Here is a 19,973-nt window from a genome sequence, read left to right on the forward strand (position 1 = left end):
TGCTAATCAGCTTTTATACTTTTTGGTGATTCATTAAGGTATTATTTCAGGAAAATTTCCTACAGTCTTTGAGCAGGACAAGCAATTTTATAGAAAAGAGTTAACATTTTCTTCATATACTACCAAACAGAACCAATAAACCCTGTATGGAGGCACCCAGCATTCAGAAATAGTGCTTTGAAATTGTTTCCATTTTGTATGCAAGCAGCATTGTCACTAGAAATAGATTGAGTTATACACTTATCGAAGAACACAGTATTTTTAAAGTGTTCCACTGCTGACTAACTTAAGTGGCATTGTATATTGTTTCTAAATAAATCATACATCTTAATAAGAAGCTTGGACTGCAGATAGCTGTGATAATTGAAAAAGATGCTGCACGAGCTGTTCATTGCCTTCCCCCAGCTCTGGTGGAGGGAACGTTCCCTGTTCTGTGAGAGAACATTCCCCATCCTGCTAGAAAGAAGGCAGCCAAATAATTTAACCCATCAGAAGGAGTATTTTTAGTTATGTCCCATTTTGTCTAGAGACAACTGGAGAGAGCTCATCCATGTTTCTCTGATAGAGCTGAGGATGCTATAATATCCAGATGGCTGATACCATACATTCAAGCAGCACCCTGCTACAGCCAGAGAAGGACACCTGTAAGTTCAAAATTTTCCTCCTAGCCCTCCTCTCCTCCCTTCATTATCTTAAAGTAAATACAATAAGAGTAATGTGGCACCACGACCACAGATGTGATATAATGACCTTATCACATCTATTGTCCTCTGAAAGCTAATCTGAGGAGTCAACAGTTTGGGTCAGCTGAAGAGAATATATTTTTATCAAAAGTCACACGCCAAGGAGAAATTCAAACACATAAAATATGAGTGTTTCCAAACAATCCTCTTATGAAAAGCAATTTAGAATGAGAGGTCAAATATTAGCAGCCAAACCCTCTCAAAAGTTGATAAGCAATGGTGAAAGCCAGAAAAATGTCTCAGAACAGAAACCCATTTGTCTACCTGTCACACATTCAATTACTTGCAGTTTCAAGTGGGTGGGTAGCAAAAAACCTCCCTGGTGCCACTGCACTCTCTATGACTCTTCATGCTGCTTCTTTTGTGAAATGACCCACTAGGTTCACCTTGATCCTCTTTTCCAATCCACTTTTCCTTGCTCTGGTGCTTGGCACTGTTTTAAGGCTCAGTTTTGCCCTTGTGGACTTCTGTGCTCTTCTGAAAAGCTCACATAACAGTTAAACACCTGCTAAACTGCAAACTGGTGACACACTGGTTTTATTTAGCACATTGCTGACATCCTTGGGAAAAAAAATAAAGGACCACTAAATTAAAAGCTGTGGTTTTACATAAATTTTCGAGTTATCATGGCTTTTACTCAAATTAATGTTCATGACACAGTGAGAGTGGAAGTTGATGAAGGTCAGGCATGCACAGCTGTGATTGATTCAGGTTCTCAGTTCAGTTGAAGTGCATAAGTCACATGAAAAGGCAGCAATCCATGTTTGTTCCAGCCAAGGAAGTAAATAGGTGCAACACAGAACACATAATAATGTTTCTATTACACAAGGAAGCCCAGATTTTCTGATCATGGGCAAACTATGCACTGCTATTCCTTGGCTCCCAGGTGTGACTGTGTGGAGCCTGTGCAGTACAGATACAGCTCCAGGACAGAGGTTTGTGCCCTGCTTTGCAGCTGGAGGGATCCTGATGCCATCCTTCTGCTAGTTCACTTTCAGTGGCAATACAAAGGATTAAGAAGTTATGAGTAAGAACAAATAACAGCATGCAGATAGCCAATTTTGAATGGAAAAGCAAGCTCTAAACAGGAATGCCGTTTCCCTCGACTTTTGCAGATTTTGCCTCAGCCAGAACACCAAGTTCTTAAGGCATCATATTTTCAGTCAAATTATTTTTCTAGGTTTATCTTTTGATACACAATTTGCTGTTATTCCTACCAAATAAAATGGGAAATAGTGGTGTTATCATCATAATAGTCCAAGCCCATAAACAAGCCCCAGTTTATAAGTTTCTCTCTTCCTTACACACCTTGTTTCAGTGTACCAAGGATTCTAGCTGGGTTTTTTTTTCCCATCCTACATTTAGAAAAAAAATGAACTAATTATATTTTGAAAGTTAATGGTTTTAGTGTATCTACATTGAACTCTTGGAGAGCAGCCACATCAAATGAGTTCCTGGTAATTTGCCATGACTTCACCATGTGCAGCTCCATGAAATAACATGCCCCCCATATGGCTGTTGCTATAGCTATGCGAAAATCAACCAATTACACTGCAATCTTGCTTGTGGCCCTTCTTGGAGGAAATCTACACACATGCTTTATCTGCGTAGATAAAACGTTTGGGGTATTTTTAGCTCTCTGTAGTATTCTCTCAACTACTGGAAAACTTATTTATATTAAAATACTCAGAACATGATGGTTAAGTGATTAAACAGTGTACTTTATAATAAATACTTGACAATAAAGGAATATTGTCTAATGGATAACCTAGACATGATTTTTCTTGGCTGTTTCTTAACTTTTGTTGTCATGTTTAGCTGGGCTTAAGGGCTGTTCAGTGTGATGTGCTGGGTATTAAGGTGCCTTTTAAATTCAGTTTATACCAATCTGAATGGCAACATGCTGATCCAGGCATCAGACTCTCAGCCCTCCTGGGCATTTCCAAAATCCTTCCACCCCTGGAACCTCCTTTTGGATTGTTTCTTTTTTCTCTTGCACTTTACTGCACTTTCCAGGCCTGGATCTATATATGGATTCACAGCGTTTTTCTTTCTGCATGTTCAAGGGCAGGCCATTAACTGCATGAAAACGATCCAGAGCGAGCAGGATGCTGAAAAGCTTCCCACACAGCTTAGCAAGGGATTTGTAATGCTTTTGTCTAGGTACACACCTCTTCAGGCTGAGGTACTTGTGTGAAATTTTAATACTTAGCGTTGCTGTAGCTGGTAAACCATATAAAACATCTTGGAAAACTGTGGAGCCCCACGACTGATTTGTATAACACTTGCAGAAAGCTGTCTGCAAATTCCTCACCTCTGAATCAAACTGTTAGACTGCATCTCTGTTTACCTGTTGATTAATAGAAACACTTTCCTCCTGACTTTAATCCTCTCATTCCTTATCCATTTGTATTCATCTGCATTCCCTTGCTCTGTGTTTACATTGTAAACTGCCTGGAGGCAGATGGCAACAGAAGGAGGATGCTCTGCAATGGTAATTACTTCTGTTAGCATGGATGTTTAGGAGAAGATCACCTGCAATCCAGCTGTGCTTACAAACGCTGGACTTGGTGCATCATTGAAGGATGCTGTTGCTGGATTATGTGTGCTGTATAGGATTTCACATAATCATAAAGGTTGGAAAAGACCTCCAAGACCAGCCCAGCACCACCATGCTCATAGCTAAACCATGTCCCCAAGTGCCACATCCACGTGCTTTTTGAACACTTCCAGAGATGGTACCAGATAAAGGCAATTCAGGCTTTTGTTCACTCCAATTCCTTCTGTAAGATTGAGAATATACTAAAACATTTCTTCTACACATTAAAAATTTTGTTTCTGGTACACCCTGAAACAATGAAAAGCTTTTCATAAGACAGGAACTGACTTCTGGCCAAATACGGATGAAAAGATTCAGAAAATTACACCATGAAAACAGACTGTAGGCTTTTCTACTGCTCTTGTACTGAAAGGTTGGAAGTAAAGGTTGGAAAATCTTTCCATGAAAGAAATATACCAATCAGCACAGCAATCCTGCTGGATCTAGCTGAATTTCAGCTTTATAAGCTTAATTTTGTAATTTAAGCACAAGACTTCTGTGCTAAAAATATCCACCAAGATAATCTAGATGCCAATGCATAAAACTACAAAAGGTCTATACAGAAACCAGTATTGAAATTTAGATTGATCTGTTTGAATTTGGATGAGTCAATATACCAAACTTGTGTTTATGGTCCAACAATGTTAGATAATATTGCTTAAAGAGAAATCTTGCCCCTTTATTTCATTGGGCTCGTGCCTGTGTCCACAGCCATCTGCAAACTGCATCTGGCAAGGCTAATAAAATGGAGCAGGAGATCTCATGGCCAGGGTATTTCAACCCCTTCCCTGGCAAAACTGTGATTCATTTGGCACCTTGATACTGAGAGAAATCCTATGCTTTTTGGTCCTCAAATGTAAATTCCACTGTAATTCAGTAAACTAAAATGCACCAGCACTGCTCTTTTTCAATGTCATTCTTCATGCAGACTCAGGAAGAACACACACTGATAGCAAGAGATTGCAAAGGAGTTGCTTAACAGAGTTGTTTCACTTTCCATATGACCTGAAGCACTTTTTTGTTCTGCTCAACCCTTTTGTTCTGGTCAGTGCCCCACCATTTCCCAGAAAACACTTGTACTCACAGGGAGGAAAAGATAAATCCAGCAGCGGCATATTTTCTGTAGAGTGCATTACACTAAGTGCTTTTGGGCGTGATTTAAAATTTTATAGTGAAATGATGCTTCTGCTTGCAAAGTCTCCCACACACTATCACAGCCATTCTACTCTCTGTCCTTTGGCCTTGCTTTTAAGGTTAATAAGACTAATCAAGAGCATTATTTGGAAATATTAGGTAATAAAGGCTGACCAGCTATGGAACACTAATTATTGGTCTGCTTAAATCTCACTGCAGCTGGGTAAATTAATTCTGGTCCTGATCCCCTCTGTGCTGTATGGCCTGGACAGGACCTGCCAGCTCCATCCCTTCCACATGCCTCAGGTTTTTGGATCTTGTTTTGTGCTCCTCTGGGAGGATACTTTAACTCCAGCAGCTGGAGCCCAAAGCTGCTCTCTCATTCCGTGATTCCATCTGCCAGATGCAGCAGTTGAACCTGCTGCACGTATAACCCTGACTACCACGTAATAAAACTGAGAGGAGAGTGAAAAGTCCACATGGCAGTTTATATCCTGACTGTATTTATTTTAGATAAATATTTACCTATGCACACACAGCAGCACATACAAAGGAAAAGGCTATTTGCACTTTCTCTGAAAAGCTTTCAGAGATATTCATCTTTAATATTCCAGCTCACCACAGCTCACAAGCTACACAATATCCTGCAGAAATCCCTTTCATTATCTGTAAAATGTCTCATAATGTTCTAGTCATAATTTGCTTTGACATTAAAATAGAAATGTTAATATTCTCAATATCTCCTTCCCTTGCTTATGTTCCTCAGGAAGATCTGGCAGCCCACAGAAGCCAGATGGTGACTTGAACTTCCCAAACGAACTGCCTGGCTGCTGCTGCTGAAAGGGATGGTTTTGCTCCCTCCTATCTCATCCTGAAGGGCATGTACCTAGTCCTTCCTTTGCTTTGGCACTGACTCCAGTCTATCCCTCCAGTGAAGAAAGGCAAAGAGGCTATTAAGAGATAGCTGAGACCAGATGAGGAGAACATGCTTGAAGAAGGAAGCAGGACCACTGTGAGAATGCTTGGAGGGTTCTCTAAGGGACACAGGGCCATCTGCAGCCACACAGCTCCGAGGTGAAGTCAGGATGTCAGAGAAGAACTAGGAGTAGTGTGGAGGCTTCCAGAGGGACAAGGCAAGTCTAATATCAAAGCAGCAAGCAAGGCTAAGACAGCACAGACCCACAGCCTAGCTCAGACAAAATCTGAAGGGCCAGAGCTGAGCTTAGCTGGGTCTCCACTTCTCTGGGACAAGGACTGTGGGGTGGAGATGCCTGGTGATGCTTATTAGAGCCATTAAGATCCATAACTGCCCACTGACAATTACTCATTTTGATCTACTACCAAGTTTGTTCAAAGCTTGACATCCAATTCTACCATGAAGCTCACACCTTCTCATTTCCAAGGCAGGAGCAGCAAGCAAAGGACTGAAATACCCAGTCCTTTGCTTGCTGCTAAGATACTTTGAAAAAAACCAAAAAATAGTGTATGGCTGCAGTACACCACAGGGCAAGGACTGGGCCAGACCTGGTGTGCTCAGCACTCTGTCCTTCAAAGCCTGAAGGGTTGTGGAAGGTGGAAAGAAAGAGAAAAGTGCACATTATATTAGTCCACCTGACCCCAACAGTGCATTGTCTCCTGCCCTCTTTGGGACAAAGATGATAGAGTGAGTCTGTCACATCTCTCTTACAAGGAGGAACTGCAGGAGCTGGGCCTGTTTAGTCTGGAGAAGACTGAGAGGGGATCTCGTTATTGCACATAAATATCTCAAAGACACGTGCCAAGAGGATGGTGTCAGACTTGTTTCAGTGGTGCCCAGCAAGAGGATGAAGAGAACTGGCCACAGTTTCACCTCAGCATCAGGAAGAATTTCATTATATTGAGGGTGGCACAGCCCTGCAACAGCTGCCCGGGGAGGGCGTGGAGTGTCCCGCACTGGAGACATTCCAGGGGCACCTGGATGCATTCCTGTGTCACTGCATGGACCGAATGACCTCCACAGATCCCTTCCAACCCTAACAGTACTGTGACTGCCCGCGGAGGTGGTGCAGCCACATCCCTGGAGGTGTTTAAGGAAAGCCTGGACGTGGCACGGTCCTGTTCGGTCACCGGTGGGACCCGGTGACCTCGGGGGTGCTCTCCAGCCCGACTGACCCCGTGCTATATCCGCGATAACCACCGACCGAACCGCTCCCGCCGCGCTGAGGGCGCTCGGCCGCTCCGCCCGGCGGGCGAGGCCGCGCCACCGCACGTCACGGGGCGGGGCGGGTCAGCCATCTTGGGCTCGCCGGGCAGCGAGCGAGCGGGCGGGGGCGGAGGCAGCGCCCGCCCTGCGGAAGTCCCTCGGTGCCGCCGAGCGCAGCCCGTCGAGCCCCGCCGGAGCCCAGGGCTGCCCGCCGTCCCCAGCACCGCCGCTACCGACCAGCATGGCAGGGCGGCTCCCGGCCTGCGTGGTGGACTGCGGCACGGGGTGAGACACGGCCGCTGACAGCTCGGGGCCGCCCGGGGCGGGGCCGGGCGGGTTCCGCCGCCGCCGATGCTGCTGCAGATGGCGGCGGGGGTCGCGCTGCCGGGTCGGGCAGCCGCGCTCGAGCCGCCGCGGGGCCGGTGCTGGGAGGGATGGAGAGGGCCGGGCTGGGCCGGGGGGAGCATCCAGCCGCCTTCCCTTCCCCGCCCTTCGCTCTCCGCCCGGCGGGAGCCGCGTCCCGGCGCGGCCCCGCTCGCTGCTCTCGGGCCGCCCTGGGCCGGTCGGGGCCGCCCCCATCGGTCCCGGGCCGGGCTGCGGGACCTTGTGCGGCTGCGGGGCCGGGGGAGGCGAGCGGGGACGCGGCTCCCGCGGCTGCCCAGAGCCCCTGAGGTCCCCGGCTCGGGGGAGTCGCCGCTCTGCCCGGCGCCGTCTGGGGGGATCGTGTGTATTTATTTTTTGTTTTAATGTGCGGATAATGTCATTTATTCTGTGTTACTTCTCTCTGTGGAAGAAAAAAAACCCCTCCCCTTCCATGGAGCAGGCGCAGAGGAACTTCCTTAGTTTTGTCAAAGCCTCTTCCTGCTTTCGGGCTTTTATACCTTATAAGGCAGTTTTCAGTGTCAAACCTGAACCAAATCCGCTTTGGAAACGCTTCTTTTCGTTCAGCAGCTGCCAGGCGGTGGAGGGAACGCGGTGCCAGTGCTCCCTAGCCCCGGGAGCGGTGCGGGAGGAGGCCCCGGGGAGCCGGGCTGGCCTTGGCGCGGCCCCGGGGGCTGGGGCAGGGCGGCAGGCGCGGCGGGGCCGTGGGAAGCGGGGCGGGCGGCTCGGCGGGGCCGCTCGCTGCAGCAGCGCGCTCGGGAAGCGCGGACCGCGCTGCGGGGCCGTCGGAAAGAGGAAGCGGCTCCATCGGGCCGCTGTTGTTCATGGGAAGGGAAAGCGCTGCTGTGTTTTCAAAGCTCTTCAGCTACCGCTGATGGCATGCTGCTGCTTTAACAAGTTTTTTTACTTTTGTTTTACTTCTCATCTGTCTTGCGAAAAATAAAAAGAAAATTTTCAGTGAGTGCTCTGTAGATGCAGATATTTATCGTGCTTTCTTGAAAGAGTGTGTTCTGAAACCTAAGCAGTTGTTTCTGAAAGCACATGCTCGTCATCCCCTCAAAAGAATCTGTTTAGTGTAGGACATCAATCTTTAGGAAGAGCAGATATATGTCTGATGTCTGTATGTCTAACACTTGCATGAAGAAGTCATTCCTGTGGTGAAAGCAGAACTAAAACTTTGAGTTCTGTGGGGTGGAGGAGTTAGCACAGTGGGAATGAGGGTGTGTAGCTGAGTGAGTAGAAGTATATGTGACTTTAACATGTATATATGTGCTGTTTGTCTTTCAGAGCAAAAGATCTCTAACTAGTCTTCCACATGCCACCAGAGGCTTTTTCCCATCCCACGTTTGTGTATCACCAGTAGTCCCATTAAAGGCAATAATTATATCTTTATAGGTTTGTAAAGTGCAGGTTGTGACCACTGCATTAGAAATTTGCTTAAGGCTTTCAGCAATGGCCTGCAGGAGCAGCATGCAAGCTCAGAGCTGTGTAAGAAATAACTTTGTGATGTGAGAGATGTACCAAGGGACATGAGTGTTAAAGCAAGTGTTCCTGGGGAAGATGTGTGTGCAAGTACACCATCAATCAACTTCAGATGATGTACTCTGTAATGTTCTTGAATATGATGTTAGCCAAGTCTTGCTCCTGTTTATTTATTTCCCTACAAATCTTGAGAAATGTTCCAAGATGCTGTTTTGTGCACTGTATTTTTTTTTTAGTGCAGCCCAGCCTATTTTACTCTCCAGGCTTTTCATTTCAGGTGCATTTCATCGTCGAGGGTTGTTCTTCTGTTAAATCTGCTTCAAGAAAGTGGGGCAAAGATTTGTAGTACTGTAAAGATTACAGAGCGTTGGGGGGTTTGAATTATATAATTTCAGTGAATTTACAAAAGAAAAATATGATAGCTGAGATGAATAAGAGACAGCTGGGTAATAGTGCAGTGGGTTATGATAGCATGATCATAACTTTAATTTTTTTTTTATGATAGCATGATCATGGCTTTTATTTTTTATTTGGTATATCCTTCCCAGTCCATCTCACTTTTTTTGTGAGAGCACAAACTGTGTCAGCCCTGTGCTCAGTGCAGATCAGCTGAGGTTTCAGTGTTCTGTCCTGTCTGCCAAAAAGAAAGACAAATTAAATATAGCCCCCTAAAAGAGGAAAAGAGGTTTTGAAAATCCAGCCAAAACAGGGTGAAAGGAGCTGCCTTGCTTAGGACAGGCCTTAAATGTGCACTGGTTTTCCAGTAAGTAGGCTTTTTTAGAGGAAAGGGTTGATAGTTTGTAATCTCAGGAGAATTGACCTCAGTCAGTAAAAGGGCAGGTGTAGAAGTGGTATTGAAGAGTGTCTTCCTATGTCTTGTGCTTGTAGCCACAGCTCAGTTCGTTTATCTGAGTGTTAAATTTGGGGTTGTTTGTTATTTTTTTTTTTATGTGTGTGTGCGTTTTTGCCAGCTAAGACAGAGGGATGAGAAAGGCAGCAGAGTTGTGCTTTTCAGCATCAGTCTGCACAGATTATAGAAATGATAAGTATTTCTTTCAAAGCATAAAGAGACAGAAAACACAGAAGAGATTGGGGAGATAATATGATGACTGTTGCTTGAGGTTTTAACAGCTCAGTCAAACTTTTTAGGGGTCATCTAAGTACGTGTCATACAGCTGGAGCTGGGTTTTATCACTGACACGGCAATCTGATGCAGCTGAAATTCTTCCAGTGTTACATTTGTACCCTGAAATTTGCATTCTTTGCTTAAGCAAACTTGATACCGAGAAAATAAGGTAATTGATAGGTAGTAAGAGTAAGTAAATACTTGTGGTTTTAGAAGCTGCTTGTCTGAAGCACTGTCCTTTTATTTGTACATATTGATATGAAAAATCTGAAGAGCCCAGTTGGTTTAACATAACTGCTAAACCCACTATTATTTATTTCTATAACTGATGGCCTTGTCTAGTTTAGTTTTAAGTATGTTATTTGTTGGGTAATCTGTAGAACAACACCGTGGACCTTATTGTCAGGAAGTCTTTTTCCATGTTGGTAGTGAATTTGACTTCACTTGGCTGCTGAGAGCACCTCTCCTTCTCTCCTTTCCACAAAAGATAGGTACCAGGTCCATGAACAATGAGCTATGAATCTATGTGCTGTTTATATCCTTCAAACACTGGCAAATTTTTGATTTTCCTGAAGTAAGTAGATAAGCTGTGAATGTGACTTACTTCATACTTGATGTATCTAAGAATTACATTCATTTTAAAACAAAAATTAAAAATAGAAAAATGAGATGGAGTTCTTCCCATGAAGTATGTGAGCAACGTACCAAAGAAAGGAAAAGGCTGTTAGTCATTTATTAATCACAGTAGGCTGCAGTCTTTTGCTCTGTGCCTTTTGGGTATTTGAATTGTTCTTGCTGCCTCTTCTACAGGCGAGCACAGCACTGCCTGCGAGTCATGATTAAAAGCTCTTCCTACGCCACTTTGGAATTTAGCTTGATTAGGTTGACAAGTAGATTTTAACTGTGTCTTTCTGTGTGAATGCACTTTTTTCCTTCAGTGTGACTTGTATAACATTGAATTAGCTCATTTGGGGTGGCAGATAATTGCAAGTGTTCAAATTAATGGCTCTTCAGCTGAGCTGCAGTAAGTGGCTATGCAACTACTGCACTTCTAAAATGAGAACTTAGTTATAGCACTGAAAGGGATTTACAGAATATTATCTGTATTTTCTATACCTGAGCTTTGTTTTCTGCAGGTTTGTGTGCCATTTTTCAATGGCTGCTAGGTGGATCCATTCAATACTTGAGTGTCAGTGGTGACCAGCTTCTCTAATGTACCCAGGAGTCTTTTGTTGGGAGGGTCATGTCTGTTGGTAACCTTTTCTTGGTTATATGATTGTGGAGAAAACCCAGCCTGTTGTCATGGGTCTTGTTTTCTGCCTTCTCCTATATCAGGCTTTTTATTTCCCTTTTTTATTTCCCATGCACAGGTTGCAAAAAGTGATGCATTTTTTAAACTTCTTTTTCGCATACTGGGGGTGAATGAAAGGTTTTAGGGTTGACTGGAGAAAGATTTCCTGTTCTTGATGGGAACTCAGAATTTCTTGGGCACCTCCTGGAAGTCTGGGTTCCCGCTGAGCTGAGAGCCAGGAGGATTGAGGCTGCTCAGGATTTCCAGGGTTTCTTGATGTGGAGTTGCAAGCTGTTCTTTGGAATGAGTCACCTACATCTCTGAGAGTTTCTTGGCTGTTTGGTCTCTCTTGCCAGTGCTGTGAATGAAGGAAGAGTAAATTTGGGCGCACAGAAACTCTGGCTGGAGTGAGCCTTGCTTTGGGGAAATTTTCTACAAACCCTACTGCTCTAGTTAATCTTCATGCAACACCTCTATGGCTCTTAAGGAGAGCAAAGTGTTTGAGTTCATTGTCTTCTGATGTGATAAGGTATGACAGGATAATGTCATTCTGTTTCTCTTCTGGGTTTTGACCTGAGAGTGTAAATGAGTACAAGATCCATGAAAAGCAGTAATCTTCAATAGACAGCAAAATCTGTGAGGTGAGAAATCCAGAGCTTTAAAATCAAGCTAGGGGGAAGTAACAGTCTGTTTTGTGAGCTCTTGAACTTTTTACTATCTTATACTGTGCCTTGAAATTATTTTTCTTTCAAAATGTTCCAGCCATGGTTTATTTCTGCAGTTTTTTCAAAGCCTAACTTATGTTTAGTATAAAGATTTCAGCACCGTGATATTTTTGCAGTTTATATTTCAACTGGATATCTTGTCATGACCTTCTATGGGCTCCAGTCTTCATGAAAATTTTCTCTTTTGGGCTGAATTTTCTCTGTGTTGTGTCATCCCAGAAGTAATTTTTCAATGTGGAAAGCATGGAAAAAATATTTCCTTGATGGCATTTGGAAAAAATCCTCTTCCAGGGTTTTAAGAGTATCTTTTGCTTGCCAGTGGCTGAAATGTGGTTAGGGAGGGAGGGGGAAATGTCTCATCCTTCATGTGGAAAAAGGAATTGTACTAGGTTAAGAATTGATTTAATACATTTAAAAAAACCTTTGCAAGGACACTTGGAAGGCTGATGATGACCTGTGGTGTCTCTTGGATGATTCTAATACATCACAGTCCATGTTGCAACACTAAATGCTTAGAGTATGCAATATAATTAGGAATAATAGGAGTTCAGTTAGGAGTACATAAATTTCTACTGACACTTTTTTTTTTGTGTAATTCCATCATAGGAGTCAGTTCATCTCTTGTTTTATTTAGTGTAATCCAGAATCCATTCAAGATGCATAGCACCTTCCAATCCTTGAGTTTCTGCTCCTCTTTTTGTGTGTCTCACTTGTGCTTGATACAGAGAAAAGGGGCAGTGGCATTTCAGGGCAGAGGACAAACCCACTTGCATCCCTGGACTGGATCTGTTAGGTTAAAGATTAATGAAGCTCCTATAAACTGCAGGGCCCCTGCTTGGGGCAGGGTTTGAGGTGTACCTGGGACAGGCAGGTGCCATCCTTCTCCCCTGGTGTATTTTGTACCTGGCTTGGACTTTCTGCCCAGTAAGTGTGTTGGTTGCATGACTCCTAGGGACATTTACTGGTCTAAATTAATTAAAAATGCAGTTTTTATGAGTTCAGAAATATTGCAGCAGTTCTGAGTAGTAATCCATGTTCTCTGTTGTTTTATAGGCACATTTAAGAAACTTTGCAGTGGGTCTGTTAGTTCATGCAGTTGGAAAGTTTCAACATAATGTCTCAACATTTAGTTTCATCATTGCAGACTTTCTTTGGGACATGCTAAAAGGTTTCAACAATTTCACACAAACTTTTTTTAAAAGAGTTTTGAATGAATGCTTGTCCAAAATTAGAAGACTTTGGGGAGACAAGGTTAATTTCAAAGGTAAAATAACTAAAAGCATACTTGGGTTTGTCCCCAAGGAAATTCCAAGTTCTTTTCTGCTCTATGTAAGAAAAGGAATCTCTGTTGCTTTAATCTTTAATTTTTGGGTTTGGTCAGTGAACTAAAATACATTTAGGTGTACCAGTCTAACAGAAATCATCCTTGGGTAGATGTTTAAAAATACGAATTGGATTGCAAACTTGTTAGTTCCCATAGCAGGATTATTTAACCATCAGAATGAAGCATCAATCCTTTCCAAGTGCTACTGGTGATGTATTGCTGGGGTTTTGTTTATTCACTTACATCCAAAATTGAAAAAATAATCATGTTATCCGCTGACTTAATGTAGGGTATAATATGATTCATATATTTTTATTTTTGTTCTGATCATGGGTTTGCATTTTTAAGACTAGACGGAAAAACTCTAGATGAATGTACTTTTAACATTTTTTCTGGGATTTCGTTTTTCTCTATTATTCTCTTGTGGTCAGTGCAAATGTTTGCAGCTGTGCACAGGATGTGTTTTGGCATGCTCAGGCTGTGGACAGCAAGATGCAGACAGGAGGTTGATAGTTTATTTTGATAAGTAAATGCTATCAATGGATGAATCCAGATTGTAATTCTTTGCTTAACACGGTACCTCTTATCTAGGTTTTCAGTATTAGTAGGTTTTTTTGTCGTGACTTGCCTTTAGATACAGAACATTGTTTATCATCTGCAGGAGCTTTCACAACACCACTGCTTGCATACTTACTGTCAGACTGCAGAATCTCTGTGATCCTGTTAAATGAGACCTGCTTTTTATATTAAACAAGATTTATTGGTATGTTTTTGTCCACAGCTGAGTTTTTTTCTGCAAGCCAACTGTTTCTAATTGAAACAGTCTTTTATTTATTACGAATGTGGTGTAACATGATAAATATGTAATCTGGTGCTTTAGGTGCAAGTGTGCTCTTGATGGAAAACATTTGGGAATGCTGGGACAATCCCTTGGTGCTTGCTGGGTGCTCCTGCCCTCCATACCTGCTCTTCCCGGCTATTCAGTCTCATCCTGCCCTCTGCACAGCTCCTGGGTCAAAGCTGGAGCTCTCAAGTGCTGAAACTGTGCAAATAGAAAGCACAAAAGCTCAACTTTTTTCATTTTTTCTTTTTTTTTATGTGGAAGAACTTTACAGTTTTAGCTTCTTGGTACATTTGCTTGAAGACATTTTCAAGTCAAGTCAGGCTTTTTCTGCATCATAAGATTTAGATTTCACCTGTTTAATTTCTTCAAATACAGGATTTTGTTTACTTGCAGGTGATGTATGTGTTCATTGAATTGATCACTCCTTGCTTTATCTGTTGAAAAATATGTATAATTCATTTATTTTCTTGTTTTTTTCTTCCTAATAAATGTCTGTGCAGTCATAGGATATTCTGAGTTGGAAAGGACCCACAAGGATAAATGAGTCCAACTCCTGATGTTAGATTATTTTGGGTAAATGATGTAGAAAGTTGCCAAATAAATCTCCCCCTCATACTAAATAACTTACACTGTTAAGTAATTATTAATGTAAGACTGCCAAACTTTTGGGCATTCTTTCCTCAGTATTTGGAAATACTGCATGAGTAGGCAGGCTGTGAAAAATGCTCAGAAAGCCTGGAAAAATGAAATACAAATCTGTTAAAAAGCCTATCAGTATAGGTGAGTGCTGTGTGGGTGTGGTGTAACACAGAGGCACTGTTAAGACACTTGTTAAAATGAATTAGTCTAGAAGTCTCAAAGGAAGCAGTGAGTAGAAAGGGAGCATTTTTCCTTTGCCAACACAAACTACTCTACTCTCATTATACAAAGATAATATCCAAAGCCATTTGCTCTTCTTATTTTGAGGAAAGTGCAGTCACAGAAAAGCTTTAACTTTTTTGTTATGTGCCAGCATTAAATATTAGAAATGGGTTTCCAAATACAAATTAAATTGTTAAAGACTATAAGTTTATGTGGTAGTATCATCAGGATGCTACAATTTGGATTTTGTTAGTTGAAAGCACTCTAAGTATGGGCTGGTTTCAAGTCCACTTTTTGTGGCTCAATTATAAGCCAGTTTTTTGGACATGAATGCATCTTATCTTCCTCTTTGCTTTCAGGAGAACTTCTCCAGAGCCAGCTTACCAGTGTTGTTCATTTTTGGGTGGTTGGTTGGTTTTCCAAGATTTGGTGGTAGTAAACAGCAAAATAAAGTTGTTGCTCTTCTACTCCATCCAAATGCCAGTCAAGTTAGAAGCAGCACAGTGCAGTAGCTTCCTCTGTTCTCCAAACTGGTGTTAAAAATATCACCTGGAGACCTGTATTATAGTGCATGTGTAATTCATTGTGAGTGCTGTGCAGCACAGGCTGCTTTTGTCCCCTTGTTCCTCTTGGTCATTCTGGTCTGACTGTGCAGCTGTGTCTTTGTGGTTTTCACTCCCCATTTTAGCTGGATTTTACTAGCAAGCAGTACAGTTGTCTGTGCTCTGAGTTGTAGAGGTAGCTGCTGATAAAAAGCAGCACTGGATAATTTCTACACAAAAATAGAGATGCCTTTAAAGATAAATCAGCCTTTTTTAAAGATGGTTTTTGTCTATTTAGGAAATAAACCTTTGCTAGAAGCACTTCTCTTTCAAGCTGCTTTTAAGCTCATTTATTAAATTGCTCACCTATCTTCTTATGGTTTGTTTTACTGTGATAGTTTCAGTGTGTGGCACAGAAGTATTTGTTGCCAAGGTAAAGGCTCTTGCTCGAGTGGGCTGATATTTTTGGAGGGAAATACTGTAAAATAATAGTTTCAAACAAACAGTAGTACAGCTAATTCCAAGGTTGAGCTTGTAGACTGTGAGATTTTTAACACCTCTGCTACCTAGAGGTTCCATATGTCAGTGAAATACTGTACTCCCTTTTACCATCCCTTCATGTGACTTATCTACAATTGAAGAAGGTTCTCTTTACCTGAGAGTGCTTCTAATCTTGTGGATTTTTTCCATTTCTAGAGCAATTTTTTTGGTTTCCACTATTGATTACTTAAAACACTTGTTGATCAAAAATGTTTTCAAATTTGACAGAAGCAGCTGCTATTTCAAAATGCAAACTAGTAATGTGTGAAAGTTAAACTATATTAGCTAAAGATGTAAAATATGAAAAACACGGCTAGTTTCAAAATCTTGCTGTCTTATGTTTTATCAAGGACATTAAAAAAGAGATAGTCAACTAATTTATTAATGCAAGTCCCATTTTCCTAATGTAATCAGTCCTTCAGGGACTTCTGCTGCTGCTTAACCAATTTGTGCCTGATGCTAGAGCTGGGACCTTTTTAAACAGGCAAGACAGCTTTCCTCTTTCACTGGAATTTTCTCATTATTTCTCTTCACATGATTTGAGAAGTAAATACTTCCCATATGGAAGTTCAGTCCCATCTGGATGAGAGAACAATCCTGATACAACAAGAATGATAGAAGGAAAACAACAAATAAAACCATGAGGGCTTATTCAAGCTTTTCAGTCGCATGAGGCTCTGTGTATGAAGACTAGGAATTCATCCATATTTGAGAAATGTTCCATTTCTTTTTAAGGCAGCTATTATCAGAAGACATCAGACAGTAAAAACATGGTATCTATTTTATAATCCCTGTCTATGCCAGTTAAAACAAGAAAGCCCTTTTTGATAAAGTCTTTGATGGACAGACCATGTGTAAGGAGCTGTTATTGAAGAGCAGAATCCCTTTCCATTCTGTTTAAAATCTTGGAGTTTTTCCCATGAGATTTATTTCATGCCCTTTTGAATATATTATCAGGTGCATGTTCTCCTTAGAATCTCCACAGTCTGAGCTTTTGTGTAGTGCATTCTGTATCCTGCTTTACTTAATTACAATTTTTTGAGTTAAGGTCATTTAGCCAGCAATGAACTTGTGTTGAATGATGAGTGTTGCAATCATCTTGCTTTCTGGGTTTGGCCCTTGTTTCTTGGAATCTTTTTGCCACATGGTTTCAGTAAAGAAATGCAGAGCACTCCTGCCTCAGGAGAGTTCATAAACACATGGGAAGAGGCTCTCAAGGGAAATGGGAGATTGGCTCCAGACCCATTTGCATGGAAGGGGATATGGAGCAGAGATCTCCTGCTGCCTGAGCAAGTGTGACACCTTGCATAAAGGCACTATCAGTTTACATTTAAGAATAAATGCATTTAACTGTGTAAAGCCTAATCCAATCACTGGATGTTAGACTTGCTTGGAGCATCACCACTTGGATGTGTTCTGCATAGGAGCTGAGGTGTGTTTAGGTAGGGAAACCTTGCTGGGCTTGATGTATAGGCTGTGGTACACACGAAAACAGAATTTTAGCAGTTACACACATGTATTTCCCAGGCACCATAGCCTGGACAGTCCATTGCATCTCCAGGGTGAGATACAGGCAAAGGATGTGTTATATTTGGAGTGAGAACTTGCACTGTCGTTCAGTGGGAAGGACTGTGGTTCAGATGGTGAACAGTAATTCAGAACCATCATGAAGAGAGCAGTTTGAACAAGAAGAAAAAAATAGCCCTCTGAACAAAATGCCCTTGTTTTGCTGATGATGCACCTTGAAGGTAAAGCAGAAAGAGATCATTTTGATTTCCTGTCAGTTTTGGATTTTATACTCCCACTTGCTTTACTTTTCCCACAGAAAAACTGTTCCTTTTTTTGTTTGTTTTTAAGTTGCTTTGTATCTTTCCAGTGGGACCAGCATTGCAGGTATATCTTACTTCTGTTTGTGTGTGCATTTTAAATGTGTGACATTTCTGTTAGCCCAGGTCATTAGGAGTAGCTGAGGAATAGGCTGCAACCCAGATTTGCTCTAGGAGTTGGAGATCAGGTGATACTTGTCCTCAAGTGCTCTTGTCTGCTTGTGCTCAGTTAACTCCTGTCTTTGTGTGGAGCTGTCAGAGAAATGACACAATTTGTGTTGGACCCCCCCAGCTCTGTGGTACTTCAGGAGCAGCTGGACAACTGCATTGCTCACAAAGCAGCTGTCCCCCTGTTCCTCACTTTTGCTGGAATTGCAGTTGTGCTTGAACTGGGGTGTGTAACCTGGGAGAATGGCATTTCTTGTGGGTAGGAAGGCAGTGGAGCAGAGGCATGTGGTTGTGGTTTGCAGATGGAGGTTCTGGTAATGACATCCTTGTTACAAGTTCTTACCCTCAGCACTGTTTCCTCTTGGCTTTAAAATTGTCTGCGTGACTAATGCACAAGTAACCTCCCAGTGACATTGCTTTTGTGTCACAGCCTCAGAAACATCTATTCTAGGTGAGAGAGCACATGTAAGAAATCCCATTAGTGCTGCTGAGAACATTGTGGGAAGCCCTTTGGCTGTCCTTCCAAAGAGCTTTGGGCAGAGAGTGCAGAGCTGCTCTGCACTTTCAGGATGTGAGTTTTTGAGGGTGATGATCACATGCTGAAGATATTTCTCTGCTGATAGGTGAGGTAGGGATTAGTAGAGTCAACTCAGAAGGAACCTTCATTAGTTGCTCTCCCAAACCTGTTTGTGCTATGAATGTCCATTACAAAAAGATAATGTTTTATTTATCACATATCTCCGTAGACTAGAGAGTGGTGCTGCCTTTTGGAAAAGGTGTTACAGGGAAGTCACTGGGGAATATCAGCACAATATATATGTGTGTTTGTGTGTGTGGGAGGGGGTGTATATGGTTCTCCATGTACAGACATGCACATACGTATAGAGAATGTGTACAGCTCTTGGATACTCTGTAGCTGATTTTCTGAACTAAAGTTTAAGGCCATGATTATCCAACAAATTTTTTGCCTGATTGTTTCTTTGACCTTTTTTTCCTTTTTTTTTTTTTTTTTTAAATGAGCTAGTCAGCCTACAGAAACACTTCAGGGAGCTGAACACAGAGAAGTAGGAGGGAAACACCTGAACAGTCCAGGCTTTCACCTTTGGGATTTTGTAAATCAGTTCTGTGTGCAGATTTTAATAGAAATCAGCTTATACCATTACTCTCCTGTGTGCAGTGCTTTGTGCCCTTACTGCTGAATGCCCCAAATTCCATGTGGGAAAGCTGAGTCCAGGTCTCATTAATGGGGTCTGCCTGCCTGTCTCCATGCAAGTCCCTTCTGCCACTCTTCAGTTCTGAGTAGCAAGACCAGGGGTGATTTATGGAAAATCCAGTGTTGGTACTTCCTTATGATATCTCTACTATCAGGATTCTTTTTCTGTAGCAGCATTCCTGCCCTGGGGAAGCTGGGGTGTGCCTTGTTCCCCTGTGAATCATTGATTAGTCAGAAACACAGTGCTATGTAAGAACTCCTTATGGAAACTGTATACTTGTGGAATCTGGATTGCCTATAGTAACCTTCTTTTCATGTGATTTAAATATTTACTTCAAGTGAGTGATAGATCTGATCAGTCTGAATAAAGCCTCTTATCTGCAAAAGTTAATTTGTAAAGAATCCCACAGTGACTAGATTGTACACTTATTATCAAAGATTTTTATTGACTTTCATTAAGTTTTACCTTAGTTTTTTGCTTCACCTAGTACATTTTTAGACTCCATTTTAACTCAAGAGTATCTCTATATGCATTTCTTTATAAAAATCAGGTTTAGTGATTATAATGTGTTGTGCTATGGTCCCTGGCTGTGCTGTGAGCCCGAGGCTCTCAGGGCAGCAGGGGGTCCATCCCTGGCCCATGTGCCAGTGATGCTGGAATTCCAGGGGTGCAAGGAAGTCTTGTACATGAGAGGTGTGAGGTGTTGTGTAGGAGACTGCACTGGAGACTTGCTGATACAATGCTCTAATATTCAGAGATATCATGCAGGGTTTTTTCCCCTTTCTTTTCTTGGAAGCTTAAAAATGCACTACTTTTTTTTTTTCCTGAGTCAGTACACTTCTTGCTGAGTAGGCCATAGTATTTTTATATATGCTGATTTTATGTCTGAATACGCTCTTTTTATGTAAAATGCATCTTTCATGAGATTATTTTTCTTTCAGTCTTGCTGGCTGTGTGTGTGCTGGGCAAACTCCCACCCACAAGCAACTAA

The 19,973-nt window shown here is 42.2% G+C and overlaps 1 protein-coding gene across 1 annotated transcript in view; it reads left to right on the plus strand.

Annotated features, from left to right (window-relative positions):
* Window positions 1-6,769: 6,769 nt before the first annotated feature.
* ACTR3 (actin related protein 3) overlaps window positions 6,770-19,973 on the plus strand; it is a 29,323-nt gene continuing 16,119 nt past the window's right edge. The window contains exon 1 of the mRNA XM_084208869.1: window positions 6,770-6,943. Coding sequence (XP_084064995.1) covers window positions 6,900-6,943 — 44 coding nt within the window. The 5' untranslated portion in view covers window positions 6,770-6,899. The remainder of the gene's footprint in view (window positions 6,944-19,973) is intronic.

This window comes from Fringilla coelebs, assembly GCF_963513975.1.
Source record: "Fringilla coelebs genome assembly, chromosome: 7".
NCBI classification, from domain to species: domain Eukaryota; kingdom Metazoa; phylum Chordata; class Aves; order Passeriformes; family Fringillidae; genus Fringilla; species Fringilla coelebs.